This window comes from Ambystoma mexicanum, chromosome 10 (genome assembly GCF_040938575.1).
Source record: "Ambystoma mexicanum isolate Mex_15411 chromosome 10, UKY_AmexF1_1, whole genome shotgun sequence".
In the NCBI taxonomy this organism is placed as follows: domain Eukaryota; kingdom Metazoa; phylum Chordata; class Amphibia; order Caudata; family Ambystomatidae; genus Ambystoma; species Ambystoma mexicanum.
This window is the reverse complement of record NC_090932.1, coordinates 118,635,823-118,654,633: the sequence shown is the minus strand read 5'-3', so window position 1 is coordinate 118,654,633 and position 18,811 is coordinate 118,635,823. Positions and strand designations below refer to the sequence as shown.

General features: G+C 46.9%; 1 protein-coding gene across 1 annotated transcript in view; it reads left to right on the top strand.

Moving 5' to 3' along the window:
- Positions 1-18,811, top strand: part of LOC138493140 (zinc metalloproteinase-disintegrin-like ohanin) — a 415,575-nt gene that overhangs the window by 349,903 nt on the left and 46,861 nt on the right. The window contains exon 17 of the mRNA XM_069620331.1: positions 15,880-15,960. Coding sequence (XP_069476432.1) covers positions 15,880-15,960 — 81 coding nt within the window. The remainder of the gene's footprint in view (positions 1-15,879; positions 15,961-18,811) is intronic.

The window sequence follows — 18,811 nt, the reverse complement described above, 5'->3', positions numbered from 1 at the left end:
TGATTTTCCGGAGCACAAAGTGCGTTATTGTGATAAGTGTACATCACCTTTGAATATTAATTATATAAAGACTGTGTTTTCAGTAATACAGTGTGTGGACATTCCTTTGTGGGGGCTTGGGGATACACTGTACTTAAGAACCAGCCCGCATCACCTCCTGAGAAGCTAGGCCTTGATTGCTCGACCAGCGTTACCATATCAGAGAATCTCGGCTGGGGTCCTCTGTGCCTTTCCTCTGCCATATAGAGAGCGGAAGTACAGACCCCCCCACCTCGTCCTGACAAGCTTGGTGGCAGCGGTGGGATGCTTATGGTTTTAAGAATCAGTGTATAACCGTGCCACTTACAAAATATCTGCACTTTATTGAATTAAGGTTTAGGTGTGTTCCAAATAACTGCATTACAAGCAATGGAGACCATTGCGAATGGTAAATTGACTCGGATGAGCTTAGAGGCTCTCCAGAGTGCTTGTGAAGCCAGGGAGTTAGACTTTGTGGATAAGTCTAGGGCTGAGCTGATAGCTGCCCTGGTGGACTACCAGACTGATGGTGAAACTCTTGATGAAGGGGGGGATGCAACCCGTGAGGACTCTGCCCCTGGGGTTGTCGCTGAATCTGTTTCTGGGAATGCCGCCATTCCTGCTGCCTCTGTTCCGAACCCCAGCAATTCCATGGAACTTGAGTTATTAAGGATGAAGTTAGCCTTTGAATATCGCAAGTTGGAAATCGATGCTGAACTTAAGAAAGAGGAGCTGGCACAGCAAGTGGAACTCAAGAATAGGGATCTTGCGCTCAAAGATAAGGACACTGAATGTCAGAGAATCCAGTTAGAGAAAGCTCGAGTGGAGACTTCAGCTAGACCAATTGAGAGTGGCAGGTCCCCAGCCACCAAGTTTATGAAAGATTTGGTTGGTGTGTTTTTGGAGGGTTCAGATATCCTCCAATGGATTGAAGCGTTTGAAATGGCTTGTGCGATTCATGATGTTGATAAAAGAGATTGGGCTAAGTGTTTGTTAAGTAGAGTACCTCAAACTGGATATGACTGTATTCTGAAGCTGAGTGTGGAAGAAAGGGGTCAGTATGAGTGTATGAAGTCTGCTTTAATTGCCAAGTTTGGCAAGACACCTACCCAATATCTTAAAAGGTTCAGGGATTTTAAGAAACGAGAGAATGTGTCTTGGGTTGACTGGGTGAGTGCTGCGCACATGAACATGATGGGGTGGATTGATGGGTACAAGGTGAAAACTTTTGCTGAATTATCCCACCTGTTGTTTTTTGAGCATTTTTCTGAAGCCTGTTCGCCAGAGCTGCGTCAGTATGTTGCTGACCAGAACATTTTGGATCCCTTTAAGCTGGCTAGGTTGGCTGACAAGTGGGTCTCCCACCGGGTGTCCCCTAAGGACTCCAGTGGGAAGGACAAGGATAAAGAGAAGGGGGCCTCTCAGAAAGCTGAGGAGTCCCGCAAGCAGTCACAGTCGAATAAAACAAAACCTTCCTCTCCTAAGAACCAAAAATCTAGTGGGGATAAGTCCTCTGTGGGTGGGAATAAGAGTAGTGGTCCACCTGCTGCAAAGCAGGCTCCCAGTGGTTCCAGTACCGTACCTCGCACTCCTAGCACTTGTTGGGATTGTGGGGCTCTGGATCACCGAAGGGGTGACTCCAAGTGTAAAGGTAAGGCACTTGGAGTACAGGCTGTCAGCCTGACCTACCCTTACCCCGTGTCTGAGGTGGAGGCCACCGTCCTCCCCTCCTCTACCGGAATCACATTTGGTGCTCCAGTAGAGATTTCCTTAGTGTCCCTTGGGGCCTGGGACCAGTACGCAGAAGTACTGGCGACTATCCCGCAGAACACCCGTAGGTTTTTGAGAAGTGTCCTCGTGAATGGCCAGCCTTCTACTGGTTTGAGAGACACTGGGGCAAGCATGACAGTGGTGGACAGGACCCTGCTCAAGCCAGAGGACTATGTAAGTGCTCCTCTGAGAACCACCAGGTTAGCTGGTGGGCCTCCCAAATTATCGCCTGTAGCCTTAGTCACACTCATGATTGGAGACAAGACAGCAAAGCTTCCTGTCCTGGTTCAGGACAATGTCCCTGCTAACATTCTGTTAGGTAATGATCTAGTAGAGTTGGGGTTGATCTCGGATGGTCTTCCCATGACTGCTGCTGCGGTCACTAGGTCACAGGTGACACCGGGTCTGGCTGTGAGTCAGGTACCCGAGCCAAAGGCGAGGCCTAAGGCACGAAGAAGGAAGACCAAGAAGGCCACCTCTGTGGAGGGAGCACCTTCTCTTCCTGCTGCACCCATTGGGATCCAGGCTCCGGACGGGCTGGGTCCAGTGGAAAACCCGGACTCAACTCCTGTGGGAGAAGAGACAGAAGACTCTCCTGTGGGAGAGGTTCTCAACCCGGAGGATCATCCCGACCTTCAATGCTTGTTAGCTGAAGGGGGACCCTCCCGGGCGGACTTCTGTAAAGGGCAGAGAGAGTGTCCCTCTCTCGAGGGTCTGCGGACGCAGGCCCTGTCCCAGGCACAAGGTGAAGTGCCTAGGACATTCAAGATTTATTGGGAGGGTGAGCTCCTTGTTAGTGAGCCCACTAAGCCTGAACCTGGTGCCCTCAAGAGGTTGGTGGTACCCCAGGTTTACAGGCCCTTCCTACTGCAGTTGGCGCATGAGGTGCCCTTGGCTGGTCATCTTGGTACCAAGAAGACTAAGCAGAGGCTCTCTGCCCACTTCTACTGGCCTCGGATGGGAGTAGAGGTGGAGTCCCACTGCAGGACCTGCCCCACTTGTCAGTTATCTGGCAAGACTGGAGGCAGGGTCATTGCCCCACTGCAGCCATTGCCAGTGGTTGGCACACCATTTGAGAGGGTGGGCATCGACATCGTCGGTCCCCTTGACCCTCCCACTTCAGGTGGACATCGGTTCATCCTGGTCTTGGTTGATCCTGCCACCAGGTACCCTGAGGCTATACCCCTTCGGACTATTACTGCCAAGGTGGTTGCCCGGGCTCTCCTGGGCATTTTCACCCGTGTTGGATTCCCCAAGGAAGTTGTCTCCGACCGAGGATCCAACTTCATGTCGAGTTACATGAAAACCATGTGGAAAGAGTGCGGGGTAACCTACAAGTTCTCCACCTCTTACCACCCCCAGACCAATGGTCTGGTTGAGAGGTTTAACAAAACTCTCAAGGGCATGCTAGGTGCTTTGGAAGAGCCCCTACGGAGGAAATGGGATCTCCTCCTGCCATGCCTGCTGTTTGCTTACAGAGAGGTACCTCAAGAGGGTGTTGGTTTCAGCCCCTTTGAGTTACTCTTTGGACATCCCATGAGGGGGCCCCTCGCCTTGATCCGAGAAGGCTTGGAAGCCACACCTCCAGGTCCCGCCAAGCAAGTGGGGGACTATGTGTTAGGCCTCAGACGGAGGATGACACAGATGATGGGTCAGGCAACAGCAAATCTCAAGGCCAGCCAAGAACTGAATAAGTATTGGCATGACCTTAAAGCTTCGCAGGTCGATTGGACTCCGGGACAGGAAGTCCTCGTGATGGAGCCTACCAAACCTCGAGCGTTGGCAGACAAATGGACTGGACCCTTCAGGATAATCTCCAAGATGGGCGAAGTCAATTATCTGGTTGACCTGGGTGCCTCTGGGGTAGCCCCTCAGGTATTCCATGTCAACAGGCTCAAGCCTTTCCACCGGCGAGCAGAAGTCTCATGTCTCTTGCTAGCTTCAGGGCAAGAAGAGGATGAGAGTGAGCCCCTTCCTGATTTGCTGCATAGCAACCCTCAGGACGGCTCAGTGGAGGGAGTACAGCTCTCTCCCGATTTGACAACAGAGCAGCAGAGGGCCTGCCGGGCTTTGCTCCAGCAGTATGCCTCTCTGTTTTCACTGACACCGGGCCTTACACCGTGGTGTAAGCACGAAATTGACACTGGTGACAGTGTACCTGTCAAAAGCAGGTGCTACCGTATGTCAGATACCGTTAAGAACCACATCCAGGCTGAGGTCGCCAAGATGTTGGATCTGGGTGTAATTGAACCCTCAACCAGTCCCTGGTCCAGTCCAGTGGTCCTTGTCCCCAAGGCAAGTTCCCAGGCGGGTACCAAAGATTGGAGGTTCTGTGTGGACTACCGAGGAGTCAATGCCGTCACCAAAACTGACGCGCACCCATTGCCCAGGGCTGATGAGCTCGTGGACACCATAGGTGCTGCCAAATTTGTGAGCACCTTTGACCTCACCTCAGGCTATTGGCAAATAGCTCTGACGGACCATGCCAAGGAAAAGACGGCATTCTCCACACCAGAGGGACTCTACCAGTTTAGGGTCATGCCTTTTGGATTGAAGAATGCCCCTGCCACTTTCCAGAGGTTGGTCAATCATGCGCTCAGTGGGCTGGAGGCCTTTTGTGTGGCCTATCTAGACGACATTGCCGTCTACAGTTCCACCTGGGAAGCGCATTTGACACACCTGGATAAAGTGTTGCAGGCCTTGAAAAGGGCTAACCTCACTATCAAGGCTACCAAGTGCCAGATAGCTCAGGGGAAAGTTACCTATCTTGGTCATGAGGTAGGAGGGGGTCAAATCCAGCCTCTTTCCAGTAAGGTACAGGACGTACAGGGCTGGGAGACTCCCACTACTCAAACCCAGGTGAGAGCCTTTTTGGGCCTCACTGGGTATTATCGCAATTTCATGGCGGACTATGGGACCATAGCCGCACCACTGACAGCTCTGACTTCACCCAAACAGCCTAGGAAGGTTAATTGGACTGAAGACTGTCAGAGGGCCTTTGATGGCTTGAAAGAAAGTCTGTGCAGGGCACCCGTGTTGTGTGCACCTGATTACAGCCGACCCTTTATCGTCCAGACGGATGCCTGCGACACCGGAATTGGAGCTGTCTTGTCCCAGTTAGATGACAAAGGGAGAGAACATCCTATCATATTCATCAGTAGACAACTCAAGGGTAGAGAACTTAGGTGGGCTACTGTTGAAAAGGAATGTTTTAGTATAGTTTGGAGCCTTAGGCGTTTTAGGCCCTACCTTACGGGGTCCACCTTCAAGGTCCAAACAGATCATAAGCCCCTGAAATGGCTTATGCAGATGAAGGGTGAAAATCCGAAACTGCTCAGGTGGTCCATTAGCCTGCAAGGGCTAGACTTCACCATAGAGCACAGACCAGGGAAGAGTCACGATAATGCAGATGGCCTTTCCAGAAGGTATGTTGACCGTCTGGATGAGGGTGTCTATCCCGTGGGAGATTAGGCACCCTAACCTCAGTCTGGGGGGGGCGACTGTGATGCTGGAAATGCCTCGGAGGGACAGGGCCTCCGTATCCTTGTCCTTTTTCTGTGCTTATCGTGTGTTCTGTCGTGTTTTCCGCGCAGAAGTCCATGCGGGACTCCTGGCGGTGCAGCTCTCTCTTTTGGTTTGGTGAACAGACCCATGGGATACCCTTATGGCACCCATGGGTAGGGGTGCAACCCTGTGCCCCTAGTGTATGTTTTTGGGCACCCGTGGGTGGCCCACAGAGCTGGGTATGGGCTGGTGGCAGCTACATGCTGACTTTGACAGGTGCGCTGGGTATCCGCCATTTTAGGGTACCCCGGCCCTGCCATTGGAATCTGTTGATTCCTGATGGGAAACAAGATGGCCCCGGTGGCCTCTTGCTTTCTATCGCCTGATACCTTGTTTTCCCGAAGTCCCGGGAAGCCCTGACTCTGTCCCTTCCCCCTGACTGGCTGTTGGGTGGAAGTTCCGTATATGGTGTTGTTGTGAAGGCCCAGCTAGACTTACTGGAGCCTTCCCGCTGACTGTATGTTGTGGGTACCGCCTGTGGGTGGGACCTGGGTGAATGGGGAGTGTGACCAATATGCACTCCGTGTTGTGGCTGTCTGGTTTCTGCCATGAGAGACAAAGACTGAGACAGCCCTGCCCGAAACTGGACTGAATGCAGTATGTAGAGTTGAATGGCTGAGTACTTGTCTCAATCCACATTCCTTGTTGTGAGTGTCTGAGCGGGAGAAGAGTGGCCTGAATGCCCTGCGTGCCTGATTGGCTGACCGACTGCATGAATGCCCTTCTGTACGATTGGCTGCTGAGTGTGTGCCAGCAGCGTGGATGAGAGACCAAATAGTATATCTGGGGACCTCTCACCACTGGAAATTGTTCAGAAGCTGAAGTCCACTACGACGAGTAACTGGAGTAACTGACGCTTGACCTTGAGGCCCTGCTGGAGGAGAAGGATTGCCGTGGCTCTCCTTCACGATCTAAAGGCTGCCGTGTCTCCAAGGACTGACCCAGAGAGGACCTGGTAAGGCGCCCTCTTCCCGAGCTACGAGGGACCATCGTGCACAGCTGACCTTTGCCACCGCTCCCTGGTAGACAGACCTACGACAGGCTGCCGACCCGATACGGGGACTGCTGAGGAATCCCAAAGCGAAGCACCCGGACTGTTGTCCGCCACTGTCGACGACCGCCGTCGCCGACCGGAGCCGCCGTGCTCCCGTTTGCCTAAGAACTTCAACTTGATCAACGGACGCTCTCGTCTGCATCGCCGTGCCGTCTCCTGTGGGAGAAGGCCTGACCGTCGACGCGCCGAGGAGTATCCACCGGTGGGTTTCCCGCCACCCAAAGACCGCAGAGACGCCGACGACTCGACGCCCTTGCTGGGCCACAGTTCTTCCTCATCTCTTTGCGGTCCAGAACTATCGTCACCGAGGTGCCCCGCACGCCTCTTCCTTGCAGGACGCCAACGCTCTGTCGTCGACGAGCACCGCTCGGATCAAAGCCTGCTGCCTCATCGACGTCGTTCTACCCGGTTCACGGTCGGACGTTCGGCGCCCCGTGTCTCCCGCTTGAAAGGGGCGACATTCAAGAAGGGCCGCCGATTCCCCGACCCCGAACCCCGAGTCCGCGACGCCTCTCGACGATCCGTGGCTCCTGCCTTAAAGGGAGTCACTCCAGAAGGATCGGTCGACGCCTCGCCGACGAACTCTACTCCACCAGGTACATTGGGGGGGTAAAACATTGTGGGAGAGAACGAGACTCTTGAACAATATATGGACTGGGCTTGTTTTATATATCGTTATTTTACAGGTTGCCCAGGTGGGGGGATCTCCACTCAGAGCTGTGTCCAGTAGCGAGGACCAGTCGTCTGCCTATTGTTTCATCCGTCTGCTTTCTCTCTTCTCTCTATTGCTGGTTTCATTGCTATTGATCCGTGTGGCATTTTCACAGCCTTGTTGAATGCACTCTAATCGAATATTAGTGGTACCACTGTAGAATTGTAGATATTTACCATTGTTGATTTTCCGGAGCACAAAGTGCGTTATTGTGATAAGTGTACATCACCTTTGAATATTAATTATATAAAGACTGTGTTTTCAGTAATACAGTGTGTGGACATTCCTTTGTGGGGGCTTGGGGATACACTGTACTTAAGAACCAGCCCGCATCACCTCCTGAGAAGCTAGGCCTTGATTGCTCGACCAGCGTTACCATATCAGAGAATCTCGGCTGGGGTCCTCTGTGCCTTTCCTCTGCCATATAGAGAGCGGAAGTACAGACCCCCCCACCTCGTCCTGACAAGGTCATCTTTGACTCCACACTTCCTTCTCGGCCCATATCTCTGAGGTCTCTAAAAAGTCAAACCTCCTACTGCACCTCCTCAGAGGTACTCTGCCTTTCCTCTCCTTCCCTCAGAAGCTCACTGTCTCCCAAGGTCTGGTTCTCTCTCGGTTGGATTTTTATAACAGCCTCTTTCTAAATCTACCTGCCTCTACTCTCTGCCCTCTACAACTTATCCAGAACAGGACTGCAAGACTTGTCCTTGGCCTCAAGCCCTGGGATTGGATCTCTCCAGCTCTGAAATCTCTCTATTGGCTCCCAGTGGATGCAAGGATTAAATTCAAAACCCTCTGCATTGTCCACAAGGCTTTCTGGGCCTGGGTCCAAAATACCTTCAGCTATCCTTCCGCAAATACCTCCCCTCTCGAGCTCTTCACTCCTCTACCTCTAACTCCCTTCGGGTCAATCGTTTTTCAAAGAAACGAGCTGGGGGTAGATCTCTATCTTCTGCTGGGGCCTCCCTCTGGAACAGCCTCCCTGCCACTCTAAAACTTGAGGAGAACCATCTCCGGTTCCGGAAGTACCTCAAAACCTTCCTCTTTGCTTCTGCCTTCGCTCCCCTTCTCACCTGCTGATCTGCTCTCCTGGCACTGTGCACCTGGCCATTCTCTGTCCCCTGGGCCCAGGTACCTGCTCACCCTGCCACCTTCCTGCACTGCCTCCTGGCCACCCCTTGCACTGGGGACTGTATCTGTACCCATACAGCCCCCCCCCCATTTTTCTTCTTTTTCTGCACTTATTCAGATTTACCCAGTCTGCTGCTTTAAACACAGCACTTGCCACTTGCTGGCTGCACTACCACAGTTTGCCTCCATTTTCTATTTATTTTTATTTATTTTATTTATCTGCGCTCCTCGGCCTATGCACTTTCCACTCTCCCCCTTCCATGCGCTTTTCCCTTTTCCCTTTCCCATGCACTTGCACGTTCTCAATGTCACTGGGCCTAGTAAGATCGTTGTTGTTTTTGTGTTTCCCACTGTTCCCCTCCCTTGCCTAGTCGCGCTCTGAAACACTGTACGAGCGCGATACAAATAAAATATCATATCATATCATATCAGGTGACCTGCAGAGTTAAAGTATGTGCCTTGGCTAAAATATCAGGTCTTATCAATTCTATTGGTGATATCCCACCTATACCAGTGAAAGAAAAACAAAACTTTAGGATTGATGAAAGGGGTAGATGCAGCTCTCCCAGGAAGAGAATGCCTATGGCATTCTGCTTTCATTATATTACTAGTGGACGAGTTTAATTTAGATCTTAAAACAGGTCTATGCACACTTTCCAACCACCAGGCTATGAAACCATTCACAGAAATTGCGATAGGGGATAGCCAAAAGACAAAAACAAAGGGTTGAACACTGAATCAAATTGGCCTGAAGGGCCCTCTGCAGGGTCAAATGTACGGTACAAATCAGTAGGAGGGGTGTCATCACCATGCCCCTGGAATAGGAGCAGGGGTGCCAGGGCCCTGGAAATTGTCTCATTTAGTGTTTGGTGAGAGATAGTGTAATGTCCACTGCTTGAGAAAGGGAAGTTTCAATAAAAGAGGAAAATGCCCCCTTTGAGGCATCTTTATCTATAGCATATATCTGCTCCTCTTCTTCTGTCTTCAACCCTAGCTCATTCTCCTTTTGCCCACACTGTCTTCTAACTCTATTCTAAAGAAAAGCCCACAGTCTAAGGGTGTAGAATAGGGAAACAATGCATCTGAGCCAGACAGTTCTGAGATTTAAAATGAAAGCAGAGAGCCGTCAACGCTAGACAATCTTCCAGGCAACTAGATAAGTTGTGTGGAAAAGGATCAGAACTTTCCTATATTCTAACCAGCAAGGCTGCACCAGCACCACTGATCACATAACACAGTTTTTGGTTGAAAGAGAACTGGTATTGTCAATGTAGATACCAAGGCCCGGGAAGGGCTGCACCACTCCTGAACTTTGTATGTTGTGCGAGAGCATCAGTACATTTGCTGGAGACACCAAAGCCCTGTAGAACCCCTAGGATTGACGCTCAATTCACCCAGCTTTCAGCAAGAAACAATAAGTGAGCCACACAAACACACCATCAAGGAAGAAAGTAGTAAAAATAATACTTATCTTGCTGACATGGTATCAGTTACAAAAGACGAGGACTTGGAGCACCTCAGACATTGATATATGACTTACTTTAGGGTAATTGGTTTGGAGTTAAAGTGGTTCATGGGCATTGTTTTATTTTGTTATTTCTTACTCCTGTTGAATTAAAAGGAAGTTAAAAACATATAACAACATGCCTCTGTGCCCTGGTACAGAATTCTAATGACCATATGAATTAGAATGCAAAGTGTATTACTAGTGTGGCAAAGTGTGTTCAGTGTGTTCAGTGTGTCACTGACTCTTGATGTGAGAAGACGTGCTTTGGTCTTCCTGCTGTATCATACTGGAAATGTGCTCCTGCTCTTTTAAGGAACGACTTTTAAAACATACAACACACCGCGAAGTGCCACAAAATGTGGCGAAATGTGTTCAGTGTGTCACTGACTCTTGGTGCGAAAAGACATGCTTTGGGGTTCAATGCTGTATCACGCTGGGAATTGGCTCCTGCTCCTTTAAGGAACTACTTTTTACTTTTAAAACCTACGACACAACGTGAAGCGCTGCAAAGTGTGACAAAGTGTGTTCAGTTGGGCAGGGTGGGGAGGTCCATCCGCCACACAGAGCTTGCTTGCTAAGGCCTGTGTGCAGTTGCCCACCGCCCTCCACTGTGATCCTTCTTGGAATTATTCTTCACCTTCAGTGTTGCGCTGCGTGGTGAGTAGATTCTTTGCTCAGTCTTACCAGCTTCTATTCCCTGAGCAAATATGAAACCATTGAAACAATGTAAGTACGCGCTGCGTAGGTTCCATGCGAAATTCTGGACAGCGTAATCGGAGACTGATCATGACAGTCAGTAACGCACGTGAACTTCCCCGACCAAAAAAAGACAAACTGGAACTGGTTGTTGAGAAACAGCCCAACATCTCCGGGTTTTTTCCCTTTACTAAAATAGCATCTGATGAGAGCACTAAATGGATTGACTTGACACCCTCTTCAACCAGTCAAGAAGCTATTATGGAAAAATCATTTCTGAGATCAATCACTAATGATAAGAATAATTCTCTTCTGGTTATGTGTCTGGGTCCACAGAAGAACTCTCTGAGTGGTACAAATCAGCAATCAAAAGTAACCAACAGCTTTGACAAAGTCATAGGTACGAATCTCTCTGCAAGCCCAGACCTACATAGGCTGATTTCCATATCACACTCATCATCAGTGAGGATTAAAGTTCTCTTTTATCAGAGGCTGTCTCCCTTTTTGTAGGCTGCCAACGATTCACTGCCTTCTCTATCTTTCAACTCTTTGTCAGCTAAAACAGAAGCACTACTAACATTATGCTCAGGAATAGCTCAAGTGCAAGGTGAGCTAAAGCACATCTTAGCCAAACTTGTTGACATTAGACCTGGATGTCATTCGAATACACACCTTGATTCCCCTTTGGCTGTCACTACTAGCATCATTTGGGTAGATGCTGTGACCAACGCTCGTGCCAAGGCTTCATCAAACCCTTTGTTTTATGTGAATCAAGATCCATTGACTTTTCAGGAAGAGTCTCTCAGCAAGACCCCATGAATCGTAGCTGACTCTGCTGTTAATATTGAAGTCAGGGAAACTCCCAATTCCTGGGATTGCTCTTGCAAATCCGTAGAAGGAAGCGCATTAAGCAGAAGACGTGTACTACCAATGACTTGGCCAGTGTGTCCTCAGATGTAGTTACATCTGATACTCTCCTGCCCACCCAACCACAAGAACGTAATCCTGTACCTACAAAGAAACACATGATTGCTTGGGCTCAAGATGATGGTACAGTGCAGCAAGTTATTTTACAGCTCCCCTTTGGAAAATGGCTCCTTCTGGGTGTCACACCATCTGGCGTAAAGTTATTTGGACAGGCTGCCTCAGGGCCTCCATTACTAGTTAACACTGATATGGATCCTTTGAGGGTACCCAACAACTATTTTACTTCTTACAGTCAAGATATTGATAAAATGAACAAAGCCATTACATAAAAAGAGCTATTGCATATGCCTGAACCTACTTTGCACCCTTACTCAACAATTATTAATAATACTATCGCGGCTTTCAATTCTTTGATGCCAACTACCTTGGGTGCATCCAACATTGAGACCGATAGTGAGCACTTTCCTACGAGTAAATGTGTTAAATTGACAGAGCTTAATCCACGCTCAGACAGCCCATTTTTAAATTATAGCATCGTATTAGAATTGTGGCATTGTCGCTTAGTTAATATTAGCACTCTAAACATAATACATATTGAGTTGACCACTGTTTATAGCCCTACAAATTGTGCCTTGATTGAATTTATTTGTCATGCTGTTGTCTTAATATTATGCTCTTGTATCAAATAATTGCTTAGGTTAGGCTTTGAACTCATGGTTTGCAGGAAACATACGGTTACAACTCCTGGTATTATTAATCGCAGCCTTCCAACTCTGTGGGTTAACCTTATTACCCCCCCTCAAACTACAGCTATGGAAAGATCTTGCCTGTGTGCCTCTTTAGAACCCACTTGGGAGGTTGCCTCCAATGGCAGGAGGTTGTACACTGGATTCCTGACACATTGAGGGCAAATGGTAATTGACATACTGATCGAGCTGATCACATAAACTGGCTTTGTTGGAACACCCGTGGCTATCGCTCCTTTTTGGAGCATCTTACGGGTTGTTCTAGTATTATTAATGTTGGGGTTTTTCTTTTTCAAGAAATTTGGTTTATCAAACAATTTAATATTGATGGATTTCAAGTGTTATGTCGAGAGGCCACACGCCGACCTAGAGGTTGTCCAATGACAGGGTTAGCTATTGGAGCTCGTACTCAATTTGAACTAAGATCCTTCCCATCAGACCATAACTCTGTGTATGTCTTACCTGCTGTTATTTGTGATCCTAAAAGTGTGCGTCATCAGATCTTGATAGTAAATGTTTATGTCCGAATGCTGATGGAAATGTTACAAGTATAGTTGGCATTATTGATAGGCTATTAGCCGCGTGGGCGTTGACTGCACCATGGGTAAGGTCACTGTAGCAGCATATTATAATACCCCCACTCTCTTTATCCATCCATTGATTTCTTCCACTCTAGAATCGAACACAATATACAATGAGCTAGAGGGTGGGCACACTCTCTGCAGTTCAGTATGGGGGTAGGTTTGTTCATTCTCATGATTTTGTTTGATTGAATAACAAAGATCCTTCCCTTCCTTTCCCTCGTACAATCTGGACAAACAGATCTGTATCCTCCTGTTTGGACATTGTATTAATTGACCATACGTTATGGGCTAGCTGTAGTCTATTAGTCATGAAACATATGGGTATCAGTGATCATGCCACCCTCAGTGGGCATAAAATGTTGATAGCCCTAGTAATCTGACTTTTATGGAAGGTAAGCCCTCAATAATAATCACAGTAATCATATTATGTGGACCGAGCAGTAAATCAAAAGATTGACCAGTTTTATTTAATCTCTTGGATGGTGCGTCCCTTTTTGGCTGGAGAATTATAATTGGAATTTTTGTTTTTTAATGAACCTGCTAGGGAAACAACTATGCCTGTCCCAAATCGGGTATAGACATTTGTGCCCGGGTCGGCTCCTATGATCCAGTCATGCAAAGCAAGAAATGGGACTACCGCCAAGCTAAAGCTTTGGTCAACAAAAATTTCTCTTTGTCCTTTATTGAAAAAGGAAAGCAGCTGAGCAATCTTTCTAGCATCTCTACAAATTGGTTAAAAAAACAGAAACCATCAATGTTAAATGCTAATTGGATGTTTTTTTCCAAGCTATTATGTAGCAATGATAATAAAACATGATGGCCCTTAACTAGGAAATTCCCCACTGACCTAATTCAGCGGGAAGATAATGTTATTTCTGAAGTGGCGAGGATCAAAGCGAATAGTGCCCTTTACTTTGACTCCTGTTGTGTCACTTTCCCCACTCCCACTTGGTCTTCTGAGCACATTGGTGAATTGACCATTGATATAAAATATAAAAATAAATATCCTTGATATTCAGCTCCTTATAAAGAGACTTGAGAGTTCCAGAGCCCCTGGCCATGATGGTATCGCAAACGCAGTCCTCAAGCATGACCATGGTTTATGACTAGTACCTGGTATGACTTTTTAGTAAAGTATTGGGGACAGGTACCATCCCTTCTAGCTGGCGGGTTTCTATTTTAGTTAGGGTGTTTAAGAAAGGGGATGGAAATAACCCTGACAGCTGCAGACTCCTTGCAATGCTAGACAGCAGCTCAAAAATCTTTTCCACAATATTATTGAAAAAGCTTAATATCTGGGCTGAAGGCAAGTGTCTTTTCAATAAGTTTCAAACTGGTTTTCGTAAGGCACATTCTACGTTGCATACCACATGTGCATTACAAACTATTTTAACTAGGGTCGCAAATAACAAGAATAGGCATTTGTTCTTGTGCTTTATCGACTCAATCCCTCGAGCTCGCTTATGGGAAAAACAATATACTTGGGCATCAATTCCCAATTAATACATGTCACCATGGCCTTATATACTGACACCTCTGTCATGGTACGTGTTAACCAGGATGGCCAATTAACCCAAGTTATCCCTACTAATCGTGGTCTGAAGCAGGGCTGCATTCTTGCTCTCCTGCTATTTAATTTATAGATCTCAGACATGGCTGTGGCGATCGGCTCAGCACATCATTTTTGCACCACGATTGGCGATGAACCAGTGCCTTGGTTATGAAGATGATAGCAAACTATTTGTCCACACTCCGACTGACCTTCAGCGCTCGATTAATGCCTTGGAACCATATGCAAAGCAAAATAATGTAAGCATTAATGTCAGTAAAACTAAAATAGTTAGACAGGTTCTAAATCTAAGTGTTAAACCTCCTTTGTTTGTAAAATTGACAGTACAATACTAGAAATCGTTGAGAGACATACTTATCTTGGGGTGCCCATAATTAAATATTATGGCAATTTTCTTATGCCCGAGTTTCTTAAAAAATGGCTTGTGTTGAAACAATGTGTCAGTAATAACGGGGGTAATAATGCTGAAGACTTAATTTCTATTTAGAGAACTAGTGTAATACCTGGTATTTCATATGGCATCACTATTGTACCTGATCCTAGTATGAAGTGGCTAGAAGTCTTGGAGGGAAAGATCTTGAGATCTATAATTGGTGCGCCCTCCTCAGTGCTGGTAGAAGCGTTGAAGCTGGAGTTTAGACCACCATCTCTGAGGCTTCTCCAGAGCTGTAGATTTGTCCTAGCTCTTCATATTGCACTGGCACAGCCCGATTGCCTTTTGGGCTTATTTGTTAAACATCATAAGCATTCTCGTACAAATTCATATTTGTCTGACCTCCACGCCACTCTTTCGAAGCAAATATAGGATCAACCATGGTAGACTTAGTTGACTCTACTAATGTGATCAGCCTATTAAAGCACAGAATCAGTGTTTGGTATGGTGACACAAGATTGTGTAGTCTACAAGTGTATTCCTCGCAAGGCTTTCGCCCTAACGCAACTTGCTCATATCTGGTTAAATCGTGTAGTATGCAATTGAAAAGATTCATTGCTTACTTAAGATTTAATATACAACCCACTAGGGAGCACGTTGGGCGGGGACCTTGTTTAAGAGTAGAACATGCCGATTATGTAACACCGCCATCGGAACTTCTCGCCATGCTCTCACGAGATGCTCGAAGCTAATGAACGCTTACTTGAGGGGATATTCTCACTATTCATCTCAGATCGAATTTATTGAATCTTACCAATTTTGGAATAGTATTTATTGTGCCAACTCAACTGTAGTGACATCTTCGGCTTTCTACATCTGGAAGGAGGCTCTTCATGCATTAGCGTTGAGATGATTTGACTCGTGTGATTTTATAGTGTTTGTACTTTGATTGCATGCTAGTGAACGCATTTATTAGACTGTTTTTAAATAACTCTTAATTCTTCTGAATCAACTTCCGTTTCTTTTGTATCTAGGCATGCTTTGTTTTTTTTCTCATTTTACAATTAAATGTAAGAATATTATGTGCTGAAGGTTTTCAACATTTACCCAAATGCACAACATTGTATTACTGCATACTCGAGCAATGCACTGAGATCATATTCTGAAGTGAAGAGGAGCATACACAGAGTGATGACTGCTAATTGTTGCAAATAATTTGACTTCCAGGTGTGTCAAAATGGAGAATGTGTCAACATGAGCACTACTTACCAGGGAAATAACTGCTCTGCCAAGTGCAAAGTAAATGAGGTAGGATATAATTCACATTCATATTGGCCAGTTATAGTGCTTTCATAAATAGCCTAATCACATATGCATATATGCTTTGAGTTTAACATTCCCTTTCCAACCTTCATCAGCAATGTAGGCATTGACTCCCCAAAAAAACAGAGACCCCATTGTACCCAGCTGCTCACAACCTTTAATTCTAATGGATTCCGGAATTCATGGCTTCTGTCAAATCCAACATTCTCACCAGGGCACCTGCAGTGTTGACGACCTGTCATGGTAATACCTGCAGGTCTTATCAGTCCCTTTGGTGATACCCCAAGCATACAGAGACAGGGACTTTTCTCCATTGTTAGTTCCACCTGTTCTCCCTGCCCACCTCCCCTGCTAATTTCTATACACGGCTGTGCCATCACCCATGTTACTTAACACGCATTGTACCAATATTTAATGATTGTTTTGCACTGTGATGAACTAGGCCCTTTCCTCCCCTCTCAGGATTCTCAAATTTAGGTGGCCTCTCCACCGGTTACTAAATACACATTGTACCAATATTTAATGTTAATGTTTTTTGCACTGTGATGAACTAGGCCTTTTCCTCCCCTCTCAGGATTCTCAAACTTTAGTGGTTTCTCCCTGGTTCCATATTTGAGCACTGTGAGATCTTTAACCCTGAGAGTCTGTCTTTCTGCGCAACTTGATTGCCGTTCGCTACCATGTCCGCTTGCTCTCATCTGTGTCTTCCCCTCTCCCTACCTCCCCCCCTCCTCTCCCACCTATTCTATGGTGCTCTCTATCTCTCCTATCTTCTCTAACTGCTTCTCCATTGACTATCCTGCTCTCCTCACTAAATCTGGTAGGAAAAAGTATAAAAAGGGCATCCTGGTCGCCAACCCAGGCCTCCCTATCGCTGTCACCTACACCAGTGCCTCGTCCAAGGAAACTCTCACGGACATCCTGTTTGTCGTGTCTTCACCTGACCTATGGAACCTTCATATGGTCTCTGTGCTCTCTCCTTTCTCCTCTTCTCCCATTAATGGTGGCACCCATTGGGATGTCCTCTTGGCCTCCTTTCACTCCTCTAAGGTCATCATTAATGTCTACTCTAATGGGACCGTCTTGGTCCAAGGCCATCAGGCCAACCTTCACCTCTTTGATAGACGCTTCCCGCGCCTCATCAACTTCCTTACTTTTCCTGCTGTCCCCCCTCCCCTGTCCGCAGCTACCTTGCCTTCCCCCTCCCTCTCTGCCCCCTCTCGTGCTCCTTCTACACCTCCACAGGACGTATCTCTGAACTGTACCCCTCCCCAGAAGTCCTTCAAGGATGGCAACCTTCTCCACATTGCCACTCTTAACACTTGCTCTGCTGTCAAACATTCCTCTGATATCTGCCGCCTTCTTGAGGAACTGGACCTCGATGTCCTTGGTTTCACTGAAAATCAATGTATATAGAGAGACAAAGCTAGTATGCAGATGCTAGAGATTTAAAAACCTTTAGGAGTCAGGAGGGGGAAGGACCAGTCGCAGTTAAAAAGATAGAAATCAATTTTAATAGTCAGTTATAAAGATTAAAACACATAATTAAATTTGTGGTCCACAGTTTAGTACTTAACATCCAATATAAAACAGGGGGTACGTAACAGGCTAGAATAGCAAGTTAAAACAAATTCACAGAAAAAACATACACAATTGATACTGGTAAAAAAAAATAATAGTGTACCAAGTTCTCATAGAATTAAATGTATCTTAGATTTAGGTCTCTGTTTTTAGTCCAGAGAATTGTCTCAACATGTTTCTGTTCTCAAAACAAGGGTGTAGAACATTCATCAGGAGAAAGTGGTTATTATGATATAACCTAATTCTTATTGGATTGTGATTGATATCAGCATTTGTCTCATAGCATCTCTAGGGTTAAAAACACATAAAACAAAGGGTCAGTTTGTAAATAACTAGATACTTTGATAAATTCAGTTGAACTAGGGCACCAATATATAGGTGGTAATTACCTTATATGGTGCTGGTGGGGGCTCTCTACTTCTGTCAGTCAGTAGGTGTAGGAGGATGACTCAGCCCTATAACGTATATTTAACATTTTAAGCATTATAAATTGCTTGAAACAATAGAAGCCTAATGTGTGCTCTAAACACAGTAACAGAATAGGTAGACTATCTCGCAAAGATAGGCATAGTTGACAGTGGGGTAGTGTGGCAACTGTAGTAGTTTAACTGGGGAGTGGTGGAGAACATCCCTATGGTTCAGAGGTGGTGTAGTAGCTTAGTATTGATTAGGATAGCCTATAGCAAGACCTCAGGATCCCTTCAGGGGTAAGTATTCAAATAGATGGTGCAAAATATTGCATGTTATAAGAGTGAGCGCTCACTGAGCCATGGTTCATGGCCAGCTCTGTCACCAGCTCTGACATACTCCTACCTGACGGCTACAAGATCCTCTCCGTGCCCAGGCCCAATCGCGCTGTTGGGGGTGTTGCCCTTATCTTCCCTGAGTAGATTCCTGCCTCTGTCACTCCTACGCAGACCTACTCCTCTTTTGAATGCCTTGTCTGCTGACTCTCTCTCTCTCCTAGCCATTCCCTTACTGTGGCTGCTATCTATCGGCCACATGGTGAGATTTCTTCCTTCCTCTCTGAGTGGGCGGACCTCTCCTCCTCACTCTTGGCCTCAACCACTCAACTCCTCTTTCTTGGAGACTTCAGCATCCACCTGGATGCCTCCTATCCCCCCTCCAGACACTTTTGCAACCTCTGCGACTCTCTCTCACTCTCCATTCTCCCCTCTGGCCTGACTCATTCTGCAGGGCACACTCTCGATGCTCTGATCTCCTCTGACCTTCCCCTCTCTGTCCCTCTCTCCAC